The following is a 26,622-nucleotide window of genomic DNA, read 5'->3' on the forward strand; positions in this document are numbered from 1 at the left end:
GGGAAAGTTTCTCGACTGGTGGTGGGGCACCTGTGTGCCGATTTTGAACGAAATCGGGGGGGACCCCCCATTGACCCAAAATTTTGATTTTCCCGTACAAACTTTCCTATGGGGAAAATGTGAAATTTTCCTGGAGGACTGTGTCTGGGTAAACGAGAGCTTTCGATTGATACCCATTTTTACCATAGCACCACTTTTTTGTCCGTACAAAGGCGATTTTACGGATATTTTACGAGTCTAGGGGGCTTTACGGGCCTTAAACGTCAATGCAACGGGGACCGTTTTGGGGAAAGTTTCTCGGCTGGTGGTGGGGCACCTGTGTGCCGATTTTGAACGAAATCGGGGGGGACCCCCCATTGACCCAAAATTTTGATTTTCCCGTACAAACTTTCCTATGGGGAAAAAGTGAAATTTTCCTGCAGGACTGTGTCTGGGTAAACGAGAGCTTTCGAATGATACCCATTTTTACCTCTTTGTGACGTCATTTCTAGGGGAAAACGGGTCATAAAGGTTTCCCTCTACCGGGGCCTTTTTTCCCCCTACCGAATCTGTGCTGTGCTGAATCTGTGCTGAATCTGTGCCAACTTCCGTTACATTACGACAATCAGTATGGCGTCACGACATGACGTCAGCTCGCGAAACGTGATAGCAGCTTGCTGCTATCACCGGTGAAACAGGGCCCCTGTTTCACCGGTGATAGCAGCAAGCTACTATCAAATTGCGCGAGCTGACGTAATGTGATGACGTCATACTGCTGACGTAAGGGGCAATTCTGGCGCACGATTGCCGCAAAATTGTTTTACGTCATCAACTAAATGTTCGAAGTTAACGTCCAAATTTTCCTTAAACCAAACTTCTTTTAAATACATTATATTGAAAAAATATATATCAAAAATAAATATACAATCATGACTGCGTAAACTCTTACTTTTAGGCTCATACGTCACTTAATGCCGCCGCCAAGGTCGCGGCAATCGTGCGCCGGAACTACCCATTACGTCAACAGTATGGCGTCACGACATGACGTCAGCTCGCGAAACGTGATAGCAGCTTGCTGCTATCACCGGTGAAACAGGGCCCCGTAGTTCTCTCCCTAAACTGTAAATTTATGACGACATTCCCCAAGAAATGTTTTTTTCGGAAAAGATGAAATGTAAGATCTTACATATTGCTGGTCAGTGGTCAAACATCATATTTGAAAAACACTGAGCGAAACACAATTGAAAAGCCACACTTGGTCTACCTTCGCCTCGAAAGTCGGTAATAAATTTCTCTAACTTTTTTTCATGGTGCCACGCTAAAAAAAACGCTGCTAAGTACCACCAACGCGCGGCTGGTACGGACGCCTGCCACGCCACCCTCCTCACTTCGGCCGAACCGCTGCTTCGAACCAGGGCAGGTCAGCTTCTCGACCTGTCACCTGGCGGCAGCAGCGGTATCCCCATCGACATGCGGCGCGCCGCCAGGTTACAGCACTTAACAGCTCAGCGTTCTTCGGTGAACCCCCACGAAGATGCGCGCATAGCATGCATACCGTTCCATGCTCTTGTTTGTACATGTACGTGATTGATTTTGTGTTAAAATTTCACTATCGCAGCTGGCACTGTTTCAGAGAAATAGAAAAAGAGAAAAAACTTATCTTGCTTCGAAACGTCTCATGCCACCCACTGCCTTTACCCCCCCTCCCTCTCACGCTCACCACCCGCCCTCCTCCCGCCTCTTACTTTTCTGCCGTCCCTCAATCACTCCCTTGTCAATCCTGCCAACATTTAATTTGTGTTGTTTCACTTTGCAGATGAAGCGGCCGGGCACCTTCTGGCGATGTTCCAAGAGGAAGACCAAATTTACACGGTCTCCCCCAACGCGAGAGGCCCCAGCGTGCGCGACGATGCACTCTTCGTGGAGGGCATTGAAGTCTGCAGACTTTGTGGTACCACAAAGGTAGAACACTGACGTGGGCCGCTTCATTCGCTGTCTACGCTCAGAAAACGAACCGAAAGGTTGAAAACACAGCGTGTGTTCTGCTGCGGTTTGTTCTCAGAACAGACAACAGTAAAATACCAAAGAAACTAGAGGGTGTCCCGGAGCTGCTCAACAGCTGTATGTAAAAGAGCGAATGAAGCGGCACACGTCAGGGAGGAAGCGGGTGTGCAGGGAGCGAATTCTGAGTTATGTTCCGTATTCGAATGTGTGATGGTTTTCCTGGCTCCGTTCCTCGCCAAACAAGCCCCACCCCCGCTGGACCCGCGAGTAGCCGGCCGGCCCGGGCTGCGACGTCGGCGAGTCAACCGGTATTCCGTGATCGGCCGGGGCTGCACGGCCGGCGACAGTGCAGCGGTCGCCGACGGACCTAGGTGGTCCTAGGTCTAGCTCCCCGCATTCGATATTTTGCGTTGTTTTTTCTGCTCTGGAGTGGACCGATACTTGTACACGATACTTTAATTTCGGAAATAGACTTTTTGTTGCAACGTATGTTTTTATTGAGTTTGTATGTGCATTGTGCAATGGAGCGTGGCCGTCGGGAGGGGTAAATATCTGAGGTGGGGTGTAAAAAAACGTCTGCAGAGTACGCAGACGTTTTTCTCCACGACAAAGGGTTACCCTTTCCATTTACCCCCTGTCGTTGGGTAATTTTTACCCCATTATAGAGGGTAAAGAACGGGGGTAACTCCTTGCCAGAGGGTTAACGCCGGGGGTTACTCCCTGTCAGAGGGTAAATGAAAAGGGTCTACCCTCTGTGCGAGTGTAATTAAAAGGGTTTACCCCTGGATTGGGGGTAAAATCGAAAGGGTTTACTCCCTGTGCGAGGGTATCCTAGAAGAGTTACTCCACGGTGGGGTGTAAAAAACGTCTGCGGAGTACGCTACTCCGTAACAGCGGGTTTACCCCCCAGCCGGGAGTAAAAAAGTTTCCAGTGTACCGAACTACATGGCGGATCAAAGGGGGGACACTTGGGGCAAAGCCCCCTCCCCCCCCCCGCAGCGCCCAAAATCGACGAAAATTTTCGTTTTTGTCGAGGATAAAACGAAAACTAAACAAATATTCATTAGAAAAAGTATCTTTTAAACTGCACAGCAGCGCGAAAGGAATCGAAATCCGATGAGTTTTTAGAATTTGGGGAAACTTTTTGGGGGTATGCCCTCCCCCGCAGGCATATTTACGTCTGGACAACGAGTTGCGTTGGAGAGGCCGGAAATAGTGGCGATTTCAGGACCGCAATAATGGACCGTCATTGGAATGATTCTTTTTTAAACCGTGCACTGTTTTCGGCCGGAATTTAATAGTTACTACAAAATATTTTGTAATTACGTTTCCACCAAGAATGAATGCCATCAGGGCTAAATTTTTAATACTATTGCATTTTGTCAAGAAGCATATAGTGCTGTTATATTGCAGTTTTAGCGCGTTTGTTACAAAACATGAAGCGAATAAGCGTCAGTGTAATTCATCAACAGTGCGAGAAGTTAACTTGAGGGAAAGCTATGCTAATTGCTCTTGTCCATCCACTAAAATTTATTAAATATTTTGCTTTGTGTATTCCAAAAGGAGAGGGAACTATTTCATTTGTGCCTTCATGTCAGAATTGAAGGTGGATCATTAAATTTTCAACGCAGTTTACAAACAAGCATTTGGTCTTTCTCGTTTATAAGCAGTGGCTAAGAAAAGGTTGATCAATCCTGAAGTTCAGTCATCGTACCTCAACTTGGCAGCAAGATCCCCCAAGGACAGAGGATATATTGTATACATGTCCTGTAAATCAAAACAAACAAGCATTTGGTCTTTCTCGTATATAAGCAGTGGCTAAGAAAAGGTTGATCAATCCTGAAGTTCAGTCATCATACCTCAACTTGGCAGCAAGATCCCCCAAGGACAGAGGATATATTGTAAACCTGTCCTGTTAATCAAAACATTTTTGTGCCTTCAAAGGCTTAAGTTATCTGTGGTGTGTTCGGAGTTAGGCTATATGGCCGTTTTTGTTGTATGTTTATGTGGAGATTGAATATAACTGTGACCCTGTGCTTGTTTGTATACTTACGGTCAAACAGGGAACAGCACATTCACATAACATACTCTACTCACCTAGCACCTAACTCATAGCTGTACCCTGCAGGATCTGTACTTGTTCATGTCTCGAGCATTAACAAAGCACTAAAGTGGCTTAGTAATCATTTCCCACATTTTCTGAGCATCTAACATGACATACAACAGTGCAGAGCAGCTTCAGAGAAGAAACACTTTAATTGCACAGACTCACACCAGCCACCCAATGAGCCAGTTCCTCAGTTGACTGTTTCCCTGCACAGCTTGGCAATGTGAGCTAACTTTTGGCAAGTTGAAGGTTAGCAGGTAAGATTGAGTTAGGGTAAGTACCTACCTATAACTGGGTGCTACTGCCATGCAGGTCTTGGGTAGGCTGCAAATATGTGTGATGATTGAGGTTAGGTCAGCTGTCAGGTTAGTCAGGTATGCTCATTGCTCAGGTCACATTTTTATGGACATTTGGCAAATTCAAAAGCTAACAAGCTCATCTAAGCTAACCCGACTAAACATACACAACTACTGACCATAGGAACTGAGCACCTACCTACTTGTGCCTACATCTCATACCATGTCAAAGTAGAGTTCCTTGGCGGAAGATTACCCTCAGTACTTTTTATCCCAGCCCTGTGAAGAAAACTAATACTTCTAAGCTCTGAGTCACTGCTGGCCATCCACAGGAAGAAACGCTGAGACTGAGAGCTTTGCCATTGTATATTGGACCAATAATGACTATCACAAATGACTATGAACACATAATATGATCACATCGTTGCATGGATTGTCACATTGACAATTTTACTACCATCCTTTTTTAAAGAAATACAGTGATGATGATTAACATCAAAATCAACATAAAGTGGATTTAGTGATCCAAGCTTTCTCCTCCAGTAGACCAGTAGCAATGGAATGATCGCATGTTTCATTTGCCAGACACTGAGTACCTGATGCACATTACAATCAACTGCCCAAGTCCATTCATTCCAGATTTTAACTTGATAGTTAGCACTAATTTATCTTGCTGTTGTAAGTTATCATTCAATATTCATACCAATACATCAATATGCGCTCATCAGTCAACATTTTCTGGCATGATCCTGCTCAGCATGCTCTTCAGTATTGCTCCAAGGTCTGCAATATTATAGCTTGTTTTTGGACAATAAGCTCTTTTAATTTTACTTTTTCTTGCCGATATATGAGCCCGATCAACTTGCGTTTATCAACCAAAATTTCATAACTTGTTCAACTTGATATTGATATTGCTCAATGCTCAGTAGGTACTCAGTAGTCAGGACCTCTGTCAGCCTCCTGGATACTTCAGATTGTTTTCAGTCAACATGCTTCTTAAATATGATATAAGTCAATCTTAAGGGATTCAAAACATCCAACAAAACGACGTACAAGAGCAAGAAAACCACCAGATAAACTAAAAACGGCCTTGGAACAGATCCAAGTTGTGTGTGCTCCATTTGTTTGTTTACAATGATTGTAGTGCTGATGTATTTTTAGGACTCTGAACGTCGGCTTATAAAAAATGAAACATTTTTACAAAAGTTGTAAGGCAAGTAATATTTATCTGAAAGAACTAAAATATTCAAAAGCCAAACACTGTAATACATGAATCGGAACGAAAAAGTAACCCAAAAATCCAGCCTAATTACCGGCTCCTAAAACTGCAACACAATCAGCACTTTTCCCCGCAACTCGTTGTCCAGACGTAAATATGCCCCCCGCAGCGTCCAAGACCGCCTTTCTAGATCCGCCAATGGGATTTGGAGGAATCTGGAGGATTTTTGTAACTGATCTGGAGGATTACAGCCTTCTCCATCTGGCAGCACTGCTTTTTTCTTCCTTATTTCTCGAGGAATATCTCATCTCTCTACGGATAACGAACACATCCTTTGTACCGGTTAGAATGTTGACGAGTTCAGGTTGACTCCGTTGACTCCTACGTCTCTTTTCACTTGTCTCAGTCTTGTCTCTGAGTCGGAACCGAGTCTTTTGACCCCGTGCCCCTGTGGTCTCTGAGGGCAAGGGTGATTGCAGTTGCAGTTGACCTATAATCTCACTGTTTTTGGTTAGAGTTCCTGGTGTCTGCTCTGAAGGTGGGTCAGATGACAGGGGCTCTTATTTTATTATGCCTGTAACAGCCGGCCTTGGTAACAGCTGCTCTACTGAGCTCAGCGCTCAGCGCTGAGCTGCTCAGTCAGTGCTCGGTCAATTGAAGTCACCTGGGCCCTGTTTCACAGGTGATAGCAGCACAATGCTTTTACACGTGTCAAATTGGGTTTCCAATCCATGGAGACATCAACAGGCCCATTGCTCCAACACTACCACAAGTGTGATGTCAGCACATTCAATTTGATAGCAGCGTGGTTGCAGCGTCCCGTGAAACACCGCCCTGCATCACACATGGATATGCTACTTCTTTGCTCCTTTTTTCGTTTCAGATTAATGCTGTTTCTTTCCTTTCATGGTTTATTTTCCAAAGTCCTGTAGTTCATAGGGTTGGGGGAATGGGGTGGGTCCGGTTCTGAGATGAAGGCCTGTGGGCAGTAGTAGAGCAGATGCCACATGAATGTTTTCCAACCAAGAGAGGTACTGTTGGTTGTAGGTTTGTAGGTTGTAGGTTAGGTTAAGTTAGGTTTGTTTAGGTTTAGAAAGAAGGACCTCCTGGCTCCTCCGGGCTCCGGGCATAGTGATCAGCGCCTCTCCTTGGTTTGGAAAGCTTCGTATGACTGTGACACCTTCTCTACTAATACCGGCCTGTGTCACCATCACTCCAACTGTGTGTGGGGATCAGGAATGGGCAGTGATGCTGTTCAATAAGCCCTTGTATCTGCTGAGTGCTATGCAGTGGGCTGTTATATCTGCTGAGTGCTGCAGAATGAATCTCTGTATCTGCTGAGAGCTGAGTTCTGTCCAATGGGACCCTGTATCTGCTGAGTGCTCAGTGCTGAATACTGGGTAGTAGCTAGTGGGCCCCTGTGGCTGTGTCTAAGGTAGCAAGCTTCCACTGTACTGCTGAGTTGGTGCTAGGTAGTAGGTATTGGTAGTGTAGGCAGGCAGTCTGCATGTCTCTTGCTTTAGTGTTGGGCAGTCAGGGACCATGCATTTTCACAATACAGAGGCCATTTACCTGCACTGGTGATTTCCTGTATCCCTTGAGGCTTGAGTCAATAAGATATGGAATGTTAGTGCCTGGCCCTGACCTGATGCCTATACTGAGTATACTGAGACATTAACTGTATGTGCTGACCATCTGCACCTACAACAAAGACACTGCATCATTTGCACAGCCTGGTGATATGGTATCCCTAGGGTCTCTGTCATCGGAAGTCTGATCCCCTGTAGCTGAGGGTGAAGGACCCCACATCTGCTTGGTTAATGTATCAGCCACTAGAAAAACACCATAGGGCTTAATTGAAGCTCTACCTATGCAACCTTGGCTCATCCAACAGAGCTGACCGGCATGCACCATTGATATCAATGATCTTATATGATACTCAATAAACTTATTGGATGGGAAGGGAAAAGTCAAGGTTGAAGGGTGCACCTTAAACATTTCATGCTGAGCTTCAAATGCTCAATTCTCTCTGGTGTGCAATAACACATTTGTGGGCCTGGTGTGACAATATTGTCTTTCTCTTTTTTCCAGATAAAGTGGTGCACAACCTCCAGAGTTCACTAAACCAAAATAATGGCAAGGTGAGAGCTACAGTGATACACTGACTATTAATTTCACATCAATGAAGATTGAAGACTCTGGCCATCACTATTCACCTCAATGCACTAAACGTACAAGGATATATGGATATATGGAGCTGGTTTTGTAATGAAAATGTGGCTATGTTTATCAGTGCTAGCTACTTTTTTGTTGCCATTTACAGAGTAGGTGTGCTGAGTTATTTTGCAAACTATTTTTTTTCGCGTGTATCTATACCATTCAAGTAAGTGTAGGTATTGTAAATAATCTGCCGTGCAAAGGCAAAAACGCATAACTAACAATTTTGGCAAAATTTGTTTTTTTATACTATTCGATTCCTCTCTATGAGCTACACATGCTCATATCAATATTAAAGTCTATACGTCATTTAATAACTAAATATTTCATATATAAGTTTGGAAAAAGCACACACAACACAATTAGGCAGGCATCCACAGAGGCAAAAACACATAACCTTTACATATCTACTCCCTGCTGGTAATCGTCTGGATTAAATAATCCTCCTTCCAAAACAAAAACGCATATCTGTTGCAGATATGCGTATTGTTGGTCTCCGTGTGCAGTAATGTCTTTGCATTCCAAGACAAAAACGCATATCTGTGCAGATACGCGTTTTTGGCTTGGTAAACAGTGAACGAGCAACGTAGATGTGCGTTTTTGTCGTGGTGGAGCGATTCTCAATTACGAGGCGTGTCATAAAAGTTCCAGGACTGGTGCCACACAAGTTTTATTTCACATCCAGGCTACAAACTATAGGTTATCCCCTTCGAAGTAATCCCCCTGGCACCGCATGCACTTCTCCATCCTTCTCTGCCAGGCTTGCATGCACTGCTGGAAGGATTCTTGCGGGATGCTTCTCAGCTCCGTCGTCACGGCCTTTTTGATGTCGTCCGCATCATCAAAACGGGTCCCCTTCATGACCTCCTTGAGCTCGGGGAAGAGAAAGAAGTCGCACGGAGCGAGGTCAGGTGAGTAGGGCGGCTGCTCCAGCACGGCGATGTTCTTCTTGGCCAAGAACTCTCTGATGCTCAGGGCATTGTGAGCAGGCGCATTGTCGTGGTGAAGCAGCCACGAGTTGCCCTGCCACAACTCCCGCCTCTTCTCGCGCACTGCACGAAGCAGACGCCGCAGTACTTCTTTGTACACATGTTGGTTGACTGTCTGGCCCTGTGGCAAGAACTCGCAGTGGACGATGCCCCTCACATCGAAGAAAGCGATCAACATGACCTTGAAGCTGGACCTGGACTGCCTTGCTTTCTTCGGCCGTGGCGACGCCGGACTCTTCCATTGAAGGCTCTGGCGTTTGGTCTCCGGGTCGTACTCAAATACCCAGGACTCATCGCCGGTGATGACTCTCCTGAGCAAGTGTGGTTCAGTTTCCAGACGCTCGAGGATGTCCTGACACACCTGCATGCGTCGTCCCTTCTGGTCATCGTTCAGGAGTCTCGGCACCATCTTCGCACAGACTTTATGCATGCCCAGATCTTCAGTGATAATCTTCCACACGCTGTTGTGGTTCATGCCAAGCTCATCTGCGATCTGTCGAACAGTCAACCGACGATCGTCACGCACCATCTGCTTGATGCGCTCAACATTGGCCTCATTCCTGCTCGTTGAGAGTCTTCCACTCCTGGGGTCATCTTCCACGTCCTCCCGGCCCTCTTTGAACCTCTTGCACCACTCAAAAACACGTGAGCGTGACATTGTCTCATCCCCGTGCACTTTTTGCAGCATACCCAGTGCTTCTGACGGCGTTTTCCCCAACTGCACCAAAAACTTCAAGTTTGTTCGCTGTTCAGCGCTCATTGTTAAACGACCTACAACAGAGGACATGATTTTAAAAGCACGTAAGAAAAAGATTAGTGACTGTAGAGGGTTGGGAGCGCAGTTGTATACTCCAGAAGGATTACTTTGAAGGGGGAATATGGTGGTTTGTGGCTTGGGTTTGAAATTTATCTTTTAGGACACCAGTCCTGGAACTTTAATGACACACCTCGTATGTTCATTCGACGAACTTTGCAGATATGCGTTTTTGACCGCTTCTCCTGAGCGGAGGTATCGTAGTGAAACACGTGATTCTTTTTTCGATGAGTGAATCAGCCGTGAAAAGGGAAAGGCTTGTAACCAATATTATTTGCGAATGTAAGTTCTTGAATCATTGGATTCCACTATATTATCACAATGAGGACAATGAGATGATCCATTCCATTCAAGTCGAGGGCCCCCTAATCATTAGACCGCCGAAGACCGTGTTAAAATGAGATGAAATAAAGATTAAAAGACCGGGAGGGCCCATCTCGTTCCCCAGCAGTCTTATATGAGTCCATAAAATGCCTAGTAGCGCAGCCAGGGTGATTGTGGTGAAATTGCAATGGCACTCAAAAGGCCTCAAAGGGCCCACGGATGGCGTGACAGGGTCCTCGGATGGTCTCGAGGGCCATCAGTTAGCGTCAAATGGCCCTCATCTGGTGTCAAAGGGCCCTCAGATGGCCTCAAAGGGCCCTCAATTAGCGTCAAAGGGCCTCATCTGGTGTCAAAGGGCCCTCAGATGGTGTCAAGGGGCCCTCAGATGGCCTGAAAGGGCCCAAGATGACCTCAAAGGCCTTTCGAATGGCCTCAAAGGGCCCTCACCAACGTCAAACGGACCTCAGAAGGCCTTCAAGGGCGTCAAAGGGCCCTGAGCTGGCGTCAGAGGGTCCTGAGCTCGCGTCAAACGGCTCTCCGAAGGCCTTAAAGGGTCCTTAGCTGATGTCAGAGGACCCCCAGCTGGTGTCGGAGGGCCCTCAGGTGGCGCCAAATGGCCATCAGAAGGCCTCAAACGGTCCTCAGCTGGAGTCCAACGGTCCTCAGCTGGCGTCAAGCGGCCCTCAAAAAGCCTCAAGGGGCCCTTAGAAGGCCTCAAGGGGCCCTCAGAAGGCCTAAAAGGGCGTCAAAGGGCCCTGAGCTAGCATCAGAGGGCCCCAGCTGTTGTCAGAGGGATCTGAGCTGGCGTCAAACTTAAAGAGACCTTAGCTGGCGTCAAAGAGCCCCCAGTTGGTTCAGAGGGTCCTCAATTGGCGTCTAATGGCCATCAAAAGGCCCCAAACGGTCCTCAGCTGACGTCAAGAGGCCCTCAAAAGGCCTCAAAGGCCCCTCGGCTGCTCAAAGGGCCCTTAGAAGGCTTCAAAGGGAGCTCAAGATACGTCAAACGGCCCTCAAGAGACCTTAAACGGCTCAGAAGTCAAAAGTCTAAAGGCTTGAAAGGGCCCTCTGCTGGTGGCAAAAGGCTCGCACCTGACGTCAATAACAGCCTCGTCAAAAACGGACCTGAGAGACCTTGCCGGACCCTGGTTATTTGAGGGACTCCTACAGTTACCTAAGAGGCCTCCGTTTACTGAGGGGGCCCTGGTTATTTAAGGGGTCCCTGGTTACTTGAGGGCCCCTGGGTACCAGAGGTTCCCCTGGCCACCTGGTGGGCCCCTGATCAATTGAAAACCCCTGGTCATCTGAGAGGCCCCTGATTACCTGAAGGGTTCCTTCCTGATCACTTGGATTCAGTGGCATAGCCAGGAAGCGAGGGTGTACGTGCCCGTTCTCGGGTTTAGGGTTCCTTCGAACCCGAGGGGCCCTGCGGCGCCAGTTGGTGGCAGAGGGTTCGTGCTAGCCGCGCTTCAACTCGGAAAGACACCACAGTCCACAGGGCTTGTGAGAGCACGTAATTGGCTCCTATGTAGCCACACTTATCTCCATAAAGGCCCAATGCCGGTTTATGAGAGACCTTGCCGACCTCTGATGGCCTTAGTAACCAGGGCTGCGGAGTCGATGGATTTTCGGCGACTCCGACTCCGACTCCGACTCCGGCTTTCAAAAACCAGTTCCGACTCCGACTCCGACTCCGGGCAGAATTGTCGACTCCGACCGACTCCAACTCCCGACTCCGACTCCGCAGACCTAGCAGGGCTGCGGAGTCGACAGATTTTCGGTGACTCCGACTCCGACTCCGACTCCGGTCACAACTGTCGACTCCGACCGACTCCGACTCCGACTCCGACTCCGACTCCGACTCCGCAGCCCTGCTAGTAACGGCCAATGAGGGATCAGCTGCAATGGCTCCACATCCTTCTGTGATAGCCCCACGGCCCACAGCAGTGTTTCTAAAAGCCACCACGACGGCACCTGCGAAGCTCCTCACGCCACCTCCAAGGGACCCACACCAGCGCATCTTAAGGGCCTACATCGGCGGCTCTGAGAGTCCCCACACCGACGCCTCTGAGGGCCACGTACCAGTGACTTTGAGGGCCTCTTACCAGCCTCTGAGTATCCTTGCCAGCCTATGAAGGGCCACTTTCCACTCGCAGGCCACTCTGCACGGCCACACACATGCCAATGATGGCCCCACCAGTGTCTCTAAGCCCTGAGACCCCGCAACGGCGCCTGTGAGGACCAAAACCAACGCATCTGACGGCCTTCCACTGGCACCTCTGAGCGCCGCCACACACCGGTGACTCTGAGGACGGTGACTCAGAGGAGCTCGCTCGCTTCTCTCGCTCGTAAAATACTATGTACCTTAGACATTAGTGTATATTAGGGACACTCCTCGGGCATAAATGATAGGTACATTTACTTGCCAATTTTCCACATTTTCTCACGGCAAAGACCGTTATAAAGAGGCCCGTCTGCCAGTGGGACTAGACCCACCGCGCCCCCTCCCCCCTTCCCATCGAAAGGTCCTGGATACGTCCTTGCCTGGGCTGACCCCGGGCCCCTGGATGATTCGCGGGCCCCTTCAAGAGCGGGTGACCCCTTCTTGGGCGAAATCCTTGGTACGTGTCTGACGTACATCGTACGTAGTCCTTTTGATTTGATTCATCGGTCAAATATTTAATATAAGTTATAAGCTGGATCTCTGGTCTGTGATCTCGCATCGTATCAGATATAATGACATTGCATGTCAATGTGCCTAAATAGGTAAATACGCGAATATGCGTGAAAAAGAGTGCTGCTCCCGCTCCTACACATCCGGACCAAACAGTGACTGGCCCCTGCTTCCAGCCACCCGGGGCCGGTCGGCCGGCCGGCAGTCCGTCGCTGCCCGGGGCTGATTTCTGAGGGACTTGCAAAAACGCTTATTAATTGAACGTTTTACCATGTTTTACGTAATGAGTTAGATGATTAGGTATACCGGGTGTCCACGTCAAAAGTGTACCCAGACTTTTCTCCGTATTTTATCTTAAAAACATCGCACTCACAAACAATTGCCCTCGTTTGAGAGCCAAGGCAATGGCAAAACAATTGCTATGCCTTTCAACTGTGTTCGGCACTCTGCTGACCAGCGCGTGCCGTCTAGAGCAACTGCTCTATATGAGCCGCTTTGCGTCGGGCCACCGCCGGCAGACGGACCGTGGCATGTGAAATCCCACAATGCCCCGTGCACTGGGGATCCCATTGCCTAGAAAAAGTTCAGACCATGCCTCTGCACAGCAAGAAAGTATCGGTTTGGGTGGCAATGAGGCATGGAGGGGGCATTATCGACCCCTTCTTTTTCGAAGACGACAGGGGAGAGACAAACACAACACCGTAACGCTAGAACGCTACGCCTCGGAGGCACTGGAACCATTCTGGCGAGAGCTGAAGCGGAGACGCGGGATCCGTCGCCATGAAGAATGGTTTCAACAAGACGGGGCGCCGCCCCACACCGCCAAACGGTCGCTGGAATTTCTGGAAGAGCACTTTCCTGACCGCCACATCAGCTTGAAAAGCGCAGTGGAATGGGCTCCACACTCGCCCGACCTCAGCCCTCTAGATTTCTTCTTGTGGGGCTTTCTCAAGGACTTGTGCATACGCTGGCAATCCAGGGTCGACCCAGGAGCTGAAAGACTTCATCATCGACGAGATCCGTCGCCTTCCTTCCCACATCGTTGACCAGGCGATCACCCACCTCCAGACCGGCGGTGACCCGCCGGCGGTGACCCGACGCAAAGGGGCTCATATAGAGCAGTTGCTCTAGACGGCACGCGCTGGTCAGCAGAGTGCCGAGCACAGTTGAAAAGCATAGCAAATGTTTTGCCATTGCCTTGGCTCTCAAACGAGGGCAATTGTTCGTGAGTGTGATGTTTTTAAGATAAAATATGGAGAAAAGTCTGGGTACACTTTTGACGTGGACACCCTGTATCTACCGACTCTGAGACTGTGTCCCCTTTGAATAAAACATGCCAGCGTAAAACAAATATTATAAATGTTTTGAAAATTAAGCTGGTGTTTTGTCATGCATTGACAAAAGCTAAAGCTTCAACGCAAATAATTCATCCCTCAATTACTATATTAGCGTGAAATGTTCAGTGCATGATTTCTTTCAGAAAAAAAATAGTGGCGCATGTTGCCGTGTAAGCATCAAGTCAATTGGCCCAAAACTTTGCTAATAACAAAAGTGTACCGTGTAAACAACATCCCGCCGCCTGGCGCCTCAGCGGCCGTTATCCTAATATAAGGCCTTGGCTGTTATTAGCCGCCTAAATTATAGACTGTGCCGGCGCCGGACATTTCCGTCTTTGCAATGCGCTGTAACCGCTGATAATAATCGATTCGCTTCTAAATCCCAATGGAGCCTTGCAAATGTACTGGCAATTTAATGATCAAAGAAATACGAAAATCGGCCGGTAAAATTTTGAGTTACGAGGGTTTACCTATGCACAAAATTGCGGCTGAAACTTTCCGCGTCGGCTGATCCCGCCGTAACCGGCGGCTGATCCCGCCGGAACAGGGGGGGCATAGGGGCCATGCCCTCCCCCCTGGAGCCCAAAAGGGCCCCCCATCGCGCCTCGCGGTGTCATAAGTACGGTAAGGGGCACAATAAAAGTAGCGTATAAACTATAAAGGGCCCCTCGGGGCACTCCACTGGGTTCGCGGGGCCTTTCAGGCCTGAGACCTTGCCGCTAGGGCCCTCTGGGCTCTCTTCATTGGTCATAAAAGGGCCCTTCGGGCCTGAGGCTTTGCCACTGGGCCCTTGGGGCCCTCTCCATTGGGTTCGCAGGGGCCCTTCGTAATTTTAAGGTAGTTAATAATACGTATATAAGCAAATAAATACGTCATGAAATTAAGAAAATGTTGGGCCCCTTCGCTCACATCGCCCCTTTCGGTTTGATTGCCCTCCTCCCCCCTGAAGAAAATCCTGGCTACGCCCCTGCCCTTAGACGGCTTATATGACCCTCAGACGGCTTACGAGGCTCTCATGGGCTGTAGGGGCCTTTGGCGGTCTGAAGGACCCTCATCCGACCTACGGGGACCTCAAGACCGCCTTCAGAACCGGCTGAACGACTCTATGAAGCTATTAGTGGGCCTATCTAGCAGGGACCCATGGACTGCTCTGCTTGCCCCTCAGTTCTAACATTTTTTATCATTTTTATTTTTTTTATTTGGGCCCCCTCCAAAAAATAGTGGATGAAATCCGATAACTTTTTGGATTTTGAGGGGGTTTACCTTGGGCCCCTGAAAGTTTGGCCCCCTGCTGGAGGAAATCCTGGCTACGCCCCTGCCCCCCCCCCCCCTCCCCTGGAAGACTGGAAACGCGCGGATAATGTGAGTTGATATACGCCGAATCGCGATTTCGGCCAAACACGGTCTTGAGAAATAAGTCACAGCTCAAAGGTCATTTGGGTCAAGGTCATCAGATTTTTTCGAGTAGGTGTAAACTTTCTAAATTCAAGGGCAAGTAAAGTTTTGTTGCGATCGGTCGCTTTTTGCGCGAGTTATTCTCGAAAAGCCGAGGGGTCCATACTCCATACGACCCCTCCCCCGCTCTACAAGTGCGAGGATTAAAAGGCCGGCAACCTTTTTACGGAACCAGGCACTTGCGTGAGGATCCACGACAGCGTCACAACATTATGTAAACCACCGCACAAACGTCTTGCCAGCTATGTGAATCTGCATCTCCCGTATTGATCACAGGGTGTGGTCAGTTACGTGTGCATATGTATTTACGGGCATAAGTTTTGTATGCACGAGCCACGAAACAACAAGCGTATCATCCAATATGTTAGTTGTCTAGTTCGATAGGACGATTGTGGCAATTATGCACATCTTACTATACGTCTTTTTTCCAGCTAGCTGGTGGCGTCTGTGTCCAATGGCACGTGCGCATATCTCCCAATACGCGTATTTGCCTATAGTGCTACTGCCTTGTGCCGAGTGGCAAATACGCATATCTACCGTTGTGTGGATTTGCCCAGATACGCGTTTGTTGTTGGCATGGGTCACCCCCGCAAAGAAAATATTGCAATGGCAGAAAAACTTTTATGTAATTATATTAATATTTATTACTTTTGGACTATGATACGCATGTACATAGGTAGAGCGCGTTATTCTGTTTCAAATGATATATACATTGCTGCGCTTCTGGTCAGTGGAAGGCCACAATGACGGAAAAACACAAAACTCGCCCCTGTGTAAAATTTTGTGCTGACAGAAAAATGTTAGATATGCGTTTTTGCCTTTGCACGGCAGTAATGTGAATGTGCCAGGGGATGTGTGGTTCCGTCCTCCCGTTCCCCCGAAGTCACCCTCGGCCCGGCTGCGCCGTTCCAGCGAGGGCTTCTGCCTGGGCTCGCACACGCTGCAGGTGCCCATGGAGCTGCACCGGCTGAACCGACGGCGCCTCTGTGACGAGCTGCGGCGCACTGACGGCGTGCCGCCGGCCGCCGTTGTGGTCCTGCAGGGCGGCCAGTCGTCCAACCGCTACTGCACCGATGTCGAGCCGGAGTTCCGACAGGTGCGGCGAATGGCCGTCGAAATTCGATTTTGATCCTGCGGTGTTCGATATTCATCGGCTTTCGTGCTTTCGATCGCCGCCCGCTATCAATTTAAGAGCGTGTGCATGTTCCAAATTTGTTAATTTTTGAACCTGTATGTCCAAAGTATAGAAGATATTCACAGATAACAAAGACCTTTTAAGCATGCATAGACGCTTGTCTGTGTCTTTGTATCTACTATCTACCCACCACACCGCACCCCTCCCATTCGCCCTCACCCGCGTTCCGCCGCGCAGGAGTCGTTCTTCCACTGGGCGGTGGGCGTTCTGGTGCCGGACTGTTACGCCGCTATCGAGGTGGCCACCGGCCGTACCACCGTCTTCTACCCCCGGCTGGACGAGGTGTACGCCACCTGGATGGGACGACTCCTGCAGCCGGATGACGTCAAGGCGCAGTATGAGGTGGAAGACGTCAAATACGTCGACGAGGTGAGTCGTTGGATGGTGCGAACTTTTACCAAGTTTGTGACGTAAAAGGTCAGGACTTTGGTTGTGTTTGGCCCTCAGCTACAAGGTAGCTGAGCCTAGCTTGCAAGGTAGCTGAGCTCAACCTTCTTAGTTAGGCAACCTTGCTAGGTGGACCAAAGCTTAGCTCATGGATGGAGGATTGGCCAGTCAGTTTTATAGGTCGATAAAGAGATACGAGTAGACGGTTATTTTTGGCTATCCGGCATGACATCGTTTACTGAATAATTTTTCCTGAGCTTAGATTACGAACGGTCTCTCATCGTTGCGCTCGTGACGATTAACCTGGATTTGACGGTGTAAAATCCTCCAACGTATCTAGGAGTAGACGTGTTGGCAATTTCTTTTCTTTTTCTGCGGAGCGGCAGTGGACTTGTCGGGAGCGGTAGGACCGGTCTCGAAGTCCGTGCATCCACCGGGGCGCAGGGACCGGTGACGAGCGTTGTGTTTTGTCGGTGAGCTGTGCGCGCTGCTTCGTCACTCTGTTTTGTTAAAGGTAGTGTGCCACCTTTGAAAGATTTCCCATTTTATTTTTCCTAGGATAAGAAGCTTCTGTTTTTACCTAATATCGCAAAAAAAAAATCAAAAATGGGTCTGGAATAGTGCCTTTTTCGCCTAAAAGTTTTTCGGTTTTTAGATATGTTTAACAACTGTAGTGGGCTCACCTGCAAACAGGCGTCGGGCAACAATCGCGAATGCGGCGCACTTGTGACAATAAGCAAAGGTCATTATAGTGTTACGACCATACGACGTACGGGAATGAGTTATCAGCTGTCTAATCGTAGACAACACAATGTCGAGCCTTAAACTGTAAGCCCGTATTGGTATTGTTTCTTTTATTTGGCTGTCGAACATTATTTATGGTTTGAAATATGATTTTATGTAAAATAATTGATATGAAAAAGCCGTCTTATAAGTTATGACCCCATTTCACCACACGCAAGTGGCAGAAATGACAATGATCAGCTGACGCATTTTTCTTGGCCGAAGTCAGAGCGCGCGGCCCGACGCACCACGCGTATTTGGAAATTCCGACCTCGACGAGCATCAGAAGCCACCTAACAGGCGTGTTCGAAACCGCAGGAGATGATGATGAACGGGTTTATCGAAACTTGATTGGATGAGCATATCGGTAATAGCGATTTCAGTGTGTGCATTTATTGTTCATAGTGGTGTGAAATGTGGTTGGGGTACGACCGACAACCCGTCGGGGCGAATTTCGCACTGGGGTACTCAAAATTTGAAGAATTTAAGACGTTTCCATGAGTTTTGAAGGTATGGATAAGTTCTAAAAATCCGGTTCTCCTTATCTGGGCCATTAACTCCATACGGTCCAAGAAAGCTGGCACACTACCTTTAATCTCAAATTCAGCTGCTGTGACTTCGCTACCGTTTTTGCTTCGTATCGGCCGTCTTTTTCTAGCGAGTTTACAGTCACGCCGGGCGGTATCGCGCGCTTTTTCTTAGTCCGTCCCACTTTCCGTGTCTTAGAGGCTATAGCCTCAACTAGAGGCTGCATCTTTCAAAACTCGTTGCGTCATTTGCAGACTGTATGATGCTCTTCTTCTGCCTATCAGCCTTTTAACCCGGCAGTTGCTGGGGTATTTCGCCACCCACCGTTTGCCTGGGGGGGGGGGGGGGCGTTAAACGCCCCCAGCCGATAACTCGAGAACCAATAGGCGCAGCGAAACGCACGGGGCGGCAAACGAAAGAACGCGACGAGACGCTTCAGATGAGTACTTTAAAGTTGAATTTTCAGGTCACAGGTCGGGTCAAGGTCAGGTAAAACACCTGAAATCGGGCTTTCAGTAGCATGGACTTCAGGACTTCGCAATGGGCGCCTCTCGTCATAAACTCTGTCAAAACGGTGCACAATCCTTCATATAAGGCCTACAAGAGTGTCAGCTCCATGTAGGGGTCAGTCAAGCATAGGTCAGGTCAGGGTCAAGGTCAGGTCAACCGGTAGGCAAATATCCCCGAAAATCAAAACTGATATTTGCAGCCTGTGAGTTGTGACACATGTTTTATGGGTAATTTGGGGCGTAAAACACGATGGTGACATTCATTTTATCATATGTGTACGTGTTTGGCTCAAAAAGTTCAATTTAAGAAATGCATGTATCATGGTCGTGAAGTAGTGACGAGAAATTGCCAAGATTCAGTTCAAGATTTTGGAAAATGCGGAACGATAATCAATAATCGAAGATAGCCATTTGATTGTTCATGGTATTGGCAGTCTAATGGCGTTTACGGCATGTCTGTATGTCTATTCTGTGATTTTATATGATTTTTTGAACATATGCCGTTTTTGGTCGAAAACTCAGAAATCATGACGTCACTAAAACCTCGATACCTCAAAAATTTTCGGACCGATTTTTTTGAAAATTTGTCACAATACACTTCAATCAATTCCCTACAGGTACCCAAAATTTGGCGCGCCTGCGGCGCGCCGTTTTAATGCTATGGCCCGGCGAAAAAGTGGGGGCGTTTAACGCCCCCCCCCCCCCCCCCAGCAACTCGCGGGTTAACACGGTTACCTTTAGGTATGGTATGGTACAAAGTGCGTTTTGTGCCATGTTATTCCTTCTGTGTTGCACGGTACCTATTACCTACCGTACGCTGTTGTACGAGTATGTATATAACGTCCAATGCATACCATGCCGTGTGATGCTGACCGCCTGTTTCTGTCCATGTCCCCAGCTGGCAGCCGTCCTGAAGGGCATGAAACCGGACTCGCTGCTGCTGCTGGTAGGTTGTGATCTCGGGCCGGTCATGAGTCCGTCTGACGTTGACAGACGGCGAGTACTATTCCGGGAGCAGTGCCAGTATTGAGAAGAAGTGGGACATAGTAGATTGCTGTTAATTCGTGAGACCTTCATTACACGCTGGTAGTAATGAAGGTCTCTTGAACTTTTTTTTTTTGCGCCGCCCTGGAATTTTTTATCAATACTTACGTTTAAATTAGGCTTAAGACCTCCAGTCAGTTAATTTATGCAGTTGCTAAATCCTTGTCACATTCGTGTGTCTGTGTTCCCTTTCCAGCAAGGCGTCAACTCTGACAGTAAGCTGACCACCCGTCCTGCGGCGTTCGACGGAATGAGCGAGTGAGTGCCCCTCCCTCTGTCTCGGGACCGAATGACACTTTTAGGGGGTCTAATGGCATCATGGAATGCCATTAGACCCATGGCATTTCCCGCTGCAGTAATTGCCTGTTACTTTTTTAGACATTTATATTTTTTAACCGAAGCAAGTTGTGTGACCATGCGTACTTTGTGCAGCGCTGTGACATGTTGATCAAAGCAATCGATTATGTATTTGCAGTTCGCAGATAGTCCTGAGTGTGGTCAATTTGTTAAAGTTTTATGCGATTATTGGTCATTCTATGATTGAGCTGAGTATGTCCGTAAACAGTAGCCTCTTGTCAGCGCGATAACCCCTCCCCTCCCCTTCCCCTCCCCTGTCCCTGAGTCTGATAACTAAAATAATCGATCTCCCTCCTTCACCGGCAGGTTCAAGACGGACTACGAGGTCCTGTACCCAGTCATGGCGGAACTGTAAGTGTTCTTTCCCCCTCCCCGCCTTTGAAATTACGGGGCAGATACGCAGACTATTTCTGGGCATTACTCGCCCCGGCCCGGCCGACCGACCAACCTGCCGGTACATTGAGAGTGGTCGCGGTCGGGATGCTCCGGTAGCCGATAACATTGTACGAAGTTCAGCAGCCGCTGCGCACGGCCCCATTGAAGCCGAGCCACTTGAGTGGATTTGTCGGAGGTGGGGACCCGGCGGATAATACACCGAGGGCGGTGATGTGGCTCAGCGATCTCATGTGACCGGTAGGGGCTCGGCCGTGGCCAGAAAGCCTCACAGCGGACTCAACGACCGGTAAGGGCTAGGTCAGTTGGTCTCAAGGCGGGCTCACGTGGATTTTGTTTTGGTTCAGTCAGATAACACCACAGCGGGCTAACGGATATTATGAGAGCTCGGTCAGATGGCCTCACGTCGAGATCACGAAAATTATGGGTGTTCGGCCCGATAGTCTCACGTCGGGCTCTCAGGAAGTGATGGCTCGGTGAGATAGCCTCACGGCGGGCTCGTTATGATAGCCTCACGGACCGACGAGGGCTCGTTCAGATAACGAGCGCTATCAGTCGGCCTCTGAACCGACCGGCGTCGCTGCAGTATTCTGGCCGGGGCAGAGCTGATTCCCGATACAGTCGGCCTCGGGTCCTGTTTCTTCGGTCGGGCCGACTATCTGGTCAGGGCGCCCGATCGGTACGCGTGGAAATGTACGGGACCGGTCTGATAATGCGCGTGGAATGCGGCGGGGGGGGGGGGGGGTCAGCCGGGTTGCGCAACTTACTATAGAAGCAAATAAGCTTACCGGAGTGACCGCCTCTTATTTAGCAAACGATGCAATGCGTCTGGGAATGAGTTAGTGATACATGGACCTTATATACTGTACGGCCCTCGCGAGATTAAGCGGTAGGTCTTGCACTTTTAAATTTCCAGTTATATCTCAGAAACTAATCGATCTCCGTTGAAGCCATTTTACACGATCATGGCCGGCTTGTGAACCAACAAGTCGATCGCATCTTCAACACTTGAAAGCTTAAGACGACGAAGATATAGCCTGAAGTACACTAAATTTTCTAGGTGCAAAACCTACCGCTAAAACCCGCGAGACCTGTACATATAGCTTGAACAAGTGGCCCGCTCGTAGCCTTTCTGATCCCTCCCCTGCCCCCTCTCCTCAGGCGCGTCTATAAGACCCACCTGGAGGCGCAGGTGATCCGCTTCTCCAACCTGATCTCGTCTCGCGCCCACATTGAGGTGATGAAGAAGATCCGTCCCGGCATGAAGGAATACCAGCTGGAAGCCATCTTCAAACAGTACGCCTACTATTACGTACGTGCCCGCGACCGGTCGGGTCTGGGTGGGCGGGAAGCGGGACTGAAACAGCGACTTTTGGTGGTGGGGGGGAGGGGGCTAGTTGTTTCTCGGTAGAAATGAAACGTCTTTGGGGTTCGTCTGTCACTAAACAGTAAACAGCTACAGCACCTGACTTAGCGGGGTAAGCATGCCAGGTACTTTTGTGGAATTTCAGAGACTGGCACCCTTGTAACACAACATATTTACACGTATGAGTGACTGCTGTTGAGACTCGTGGTGTCGCTATTCTCCACGTGTCATGATGCTTCACTGACACGTGCCGTTTCCACAGGGCGGCTGTCGCCACGTGGCTTACACGTGTATCTGCGGCTCGGGAGGTAACGGCGCCGTGCTGCACTACGGCCACGCGGGCGCGCCCAACGACAAGACGGTCAACGATGGTGACATGTGGTCAGTGCTGGAGGGACGGAACGGGATGGTCGGGATAGGTGGGACGAGACGGGGCGGGATGGGACGAGACGGTGGAGCGAGGCATGGTGGGATGATGTGAACGAAACGGAAAGGGACGGGACGGAAAAGGAAGAGACGGTGTGGAGGGGGGGGGGGGAAAGTAGCTCAGCACGGGTCGGGGACAGGTTCAATTAATACTGTTTAGCGGGGGAGGGGAGGCCTTTGCCCACTAAGGTCTTGGCTCAGCCGGTAATGTATGTTGGGGATATGAGCTCCCTTTCGCTGGTTCGCCATTGGAGTTACAGCAATCCAAGCATAAGCTACTGCCACGTACTATCAGTCACTGAGCTGACTCCCTTGTATTCAGTCTGTTCGGCTGAGTTGCCTGTCTGCAGTCTGTTGGACTGACCCGCCCCTCCTCACCTGTTTTACTGACCCGCCCCTCCCGGTTCACAGCTTGTTCGATATGGGCGCCGAGTACTACTGCTACACCTCGGACATCACGTGCTCGTTCCCTGCCAACGGCAAGTTCACCGACAAACAGAAGACCATCTACAACCTGGTGCTCAAGGCCACGCGAGCCGTCATGGCCGCCATCAAACCGGGTAGGTCCCACGAACGGACGGATGGATAGACAGAAAAACGGACAGAGGGATAGGGGAACAGATGACTGATGGACAGATGGACAGACAGACGGACAGATGGACAAGGATGGGCAGATGGACAGCTGTAGGATGAGATCAGACAGTTAAGTTCAGGCGATGATTAATGTGCGTGGATGGCTGACCGCTGTTACCAGCATGCTGACTTCTGCCGTCTCCCTGTGACCAGTTTTTTTCATTTCTGATTACCCTCTCAGTCGTCTGATCCTTACCCTGACCCCTACCTTCCCAGGCGTCTCGTGGGTGGACATGCACCGGCTGGCCAACCGGGTGACGCTGGAGGAACTCAAGGAGGCCGGCATCCTCCGCGGCAACGTCGACGACATGATGGAGGTATGCCGGACGGACGGAGGGAGGGGAAAGGGCTTGATGGGAGTCTCGGAGGGGAGGGAGATAGGGGATGCTGATAGCGCGCTGGCAGGCTGTGCTGAGAGTGTGCAGTGTAAAGGGGCTCTGTATTAATTTACATATCGCCTGACGATTTTGGTATCCTGACTCACTCCTCCACTCTTTTGGTGACCTCTAGCGGAACATAGTCTCCCTCTACAGGAGATTATCATTAACAAACCCCCTCCTCAGATCTCGGTATGCAGAACCCACTCTTTCCCTTCACATCCTCTCCCCCATTGGAGTCCTCGTGGCCTGACCCCACTCCTAAGCTCCCAACGGCAGGTGAACTGAACCCATACCCCCACTGACATGCGAACCCTCACACCCCCCCCCCCCGCAGGCGAACCTGGGCGCCACGTTCCAGCCGCACGGCCTGGGCCACTTCCTGGGCTGTGACGTCCACGACGTGGGCGGCTACCTGAGCGGCCACCCGAGCCGCCGCTCCGAGCCGGGCCTGCGCAACCTGCGCACGGCGCGCACCCTACAGGCCGGCATGGTGCTCACCACCGAGCCCGGCTGCTACTTCATCGACCACGTGAGTGGGGGGGGGGGAGGGGGGGGGTCAGTTCGGGTCGGACTGCCAGGCTGGAGGGGATGTTGCAAGGTTAAGAGCGGCATGCAGAAACATTGTATGTGTCAAGGTGCAAAGAGTTTGTTATCGCGTTTAGATACAATGAAAGGATCGTTTATTTCATTGCATTGTAAAGTTACATTTGATAGCATAGACGTTTAAATTCTATGATGAACCCCAAGCCCGGGGCTGTCATTGCTCTGTTCCTGTTTTAGTTTTGTTTCATAAGTGGTTAGAAGTAAGCGTTGTACTGTGCGAATGTGCGAAAGCGAATGCCTGTCTGACCTTCCCACGCCGCCCACCGCCCTCAGCTTCTGGACCAGGCGCTGGCGGACCCGGTGCTCAGCCAGTTCCTGGTCCCGGAGAGGATCCAGGAGTACCGCAACTGATCGCCCCCCCCCCCCCCCTCCTCCCACTCAGTTGCTGGACCAGGCGCTGGCGGACCCGGTGCTCAGCCAGTTCCTGGTCCCGGAGAGGATCCAGGAGTACCGCGGGTTCGGCGGCGTGAGGATCGAGGACGACCTCATCGTCACCGACACCGGCATGGAGTGTTTCACCGTGGTGCCGCGCAGGTGAGGATCACCCGCCTCTCTCTTTCTCTCTCTCTCTCTCTCTCTCTCTCTCTCTCTCTCTCTCTCTCTCTCTCTCTCTCTCTCTCTCTCTCTCTCTCTCTCTCTCTCTCTCTCTCTCTCTCTCTCTCTCTCTCTCTCTCTCTCTCTCTCTCTCTCTCTCTCTCTCTCTCTCTCTCTCTCTCTCTCTCTCTCTCTCTCTCTCTCTCTCTCTCTCTCTCTCTCTCTCTCTCTCTCTCTCTCTCTCTCTCTCTCTCTCTCTCTCTCTCTCTCTCTCTCTCTCTCTCTCTCTCTCTCTCTCTCTCTCTCTCTCTCTCTCTCTCTCTCTCTCTCTCTCTCTCTCTCTCTCTCTCTCTCTCTCTCTCTCTCTCTCTCTCTCTCTCTCTCTCTCTCTCTCTCTCTCTCTCTCTCTCTCTCTCTCTCTCTTTCTCCTTTCTCCTCCCCTTCCGCCTCGTTCAGAGGGAGCTGCCGCCCCGTCCGACAATCCGTGCCTGACTCTGTGAAACGGATCTCCATGGGTCGGTGGTGTGTTAATTACAGATGACTAGCCATTAGACTAGTGAAGGCTCATGGGGACGAGAAATTGAAATTACGGTGGCACGATCTACTCGTTGTTTATTGCCTGTCAAATATTGCTTGTGTATTGTATCGAGAGTACATGAACCTCCAGGCTCCACGAATCAAACTATTAAAACAGTTACATTTAAGGCGTACCGGTTTCGTCTATTGACTTCTTCAGCGCCGTATGAAGCTGAACGGTGGTCAGTTGTCAGCGCCGTATGAAGCATACGGCGCTGAAGAAGTCAATAGACGAAACCGGTACGCCTTAAATGTAACTGTTTTAATAGTTTGATTCGTGGAGCCTGGAGGTTCATGTACTCTCGATACAATACTTGTCCATTTATAACTACAATTGCTTGTGTACTTTCAAATCTTTTATGGCATGCAGGCCTAGGATTATAATAGTTCTAGGTATTCTTGCACATATAATCATGGGCGGCCCAGCCCTTTCAATTTAGCCCACAGCACATACCTTCGCCCTTCACCCAAACTTTCGATCCGCCGTGCTGACCCGTCCCTTTCACTCTCTCCTTTGCAGTATCGAGGAGATCGAGGCGGTAATGGCCGAGGGACGGCAGCAGGAGGTGGTGGTCCCCCAGCTCCAGAGCGACTTTGCCGCGCCCAAAATGGTCCTCTAGGCGGCCGGTATGGCGTGCGGGAGAGGAGCGGAGCCCAGGACGCCGCTGGCACTGTATCAGGGCTGGCGGCAGCGGAGGCGGTCAGTGGCTGGTGGTGATCAGAGATCGGTGAGCAGTGGTCGATGATCGGCGATCAATGATCCGAGATGGGTGAGCAGTGGTCGGTGGAGAGTGGTGAGTGATCAGTGAGCAGTGATCAGTAGTTATTGGCCGGTGAGCGGTGGTCAATGGTGAGTGGTCGATGATAATTGATCAGTGGTCAGTGGTTAGAGGTCAGTGATCGGTCAGTGCCCGGGACCAGCGGTCGGTAGTCGGCGAGCTGTATGGTGCTGGCTACATGGTGGGTGCTTTTGGCTTTTTGATGTGTGCCTTCCTCAGCCTGGAATTAGACTCCACGAAATTAGACCGAGTGAGTATGGTAATATTGTTTCAAAAGCAAATGTCTGCGAAAGGAAAGGACTTGAAAACGGACTGGAAAAAGGATATAAGACAATGCACAATTACTAAGGTTCACCGTGTAGCCATGCCTTTGTCTAACATCCACCATTCCATGACAGTGGTCACTGGTCCTACCATTCTGTGTCCCATCCCGGTAACCGACGTACCGACCTGTGCCCCCTTCCCCCTTCCCCCGCCTTGCGCGCCATAGATCCCAGGTGATACTGGTCTTAGGTTGTGGTCTATGGCACCATTTATTGGTGACTGGTGACTTTGGTGATCCCAGTGATTCTACGGTGGTGATCTGTGCCATGATAACTATCGCGCAACGGTGTTACAATTATACAGACTTGAAGTACAAAGTCTGGATGCTTAAGGGTGTATTGCATGCAGTGATATTTTCTATTTACGGAAATGAATATACTACAACCGCGTTAA

At 49.8% G+C, this 26,622-nt stretch overlaps 1 protein-coding gene across 4 annotated transcripts; it reads left to right on the forward strand.

Annotated features, from left to right (window-relative positions):
- The first annotated feature begins 1,075 nt into the window (after window positions 1-1,075).
- LOC122384978 (xaa-Pro dipeptidase-like) lies at window positions 1,076-26,619 on the forward strand. 4 transcript variants are annotated; one of them, XM_043372877.1, is made up of 14 exons: window positions 1,076-1,153; window positions 7,697-7,746; window positions 16,325-16,508; window positions 16,785-16,976; window positions 19,713-19,760; window positions 20,055-20,116; window positions 20,522-20,566; window positions 21,770-21,920; window positions 22,237-22,355; window positions 22,812-22,960; window positions 23,250-23,350; window positions 23,748-23,942; window positions 24,399-24,550; window positions 25,647-26,619. In XM_043372877.1, exons 2-14 carry the CDS (start codon window positions 7,739-7,741, stop codon window positions 25,744-25,746), a joined length of 1,506 nt encoding a protein of 501 aa, XP_043228812.1. In that variant the 5' UTR covers window positions 1,076-1,153; window positions 7,697-7,738; the 3' UTR covers window positions 25,747-26,619. The 4 variants fall into 4 exon arrangements, with proteins under 4 accessions (XP_043228812.1, XP_043228801.1, XP_043228794.1 ...); XM_043372866.1 differs by lacking the exon at window positions 1,076-1,153 and adding an exon at window positions 5,911-5,947; XM_043372859.1 differs by lacking the exon at window positions 1,076-1,153 and adding an exon at window positions 5,922-6,143.
- Window positions 26,620-26,622: the final 3 nt, after the last annotated feature.

This window comes from Amphibalanus amphitrite, unplaced genomic scaffold (assembly GCF_019059575.1).
Source record: "Amphibalanus amphitrite isolate SeventyFive unplaced genomic scaffold, NRLGWU_Aamphi_draft 000014F_arrow, whole genome shotgun sequence".
In the NCBI taxonomy this organism is placed as follows: Eukaryota; Metazoa; Arthropoda; class Thecostraca; order Balanomorpha; family Balanidae; genus Amphibalanus; species Amphibalanus amphitrite.

Bases quoted from the DNA above. Each gene is read 5' to 3' on its own strand.
- LOC122384978 (XM_043372877.1), top strand. The intron at 21,921-22,236 runs GTACGTGCCCGC...CCGTTTCCACAG, and splicing joins AACAGTACGCCTACTATTAC to GGCGGCTGTCGCCACGTGGC. The intron at 23,351-23,747 runs GTATGCCGGACG...CCCCCCCCGCAG, and splicing joins ACGTCGACGACATGATGGAG to GCGAACCTGGGCGCCACGTT.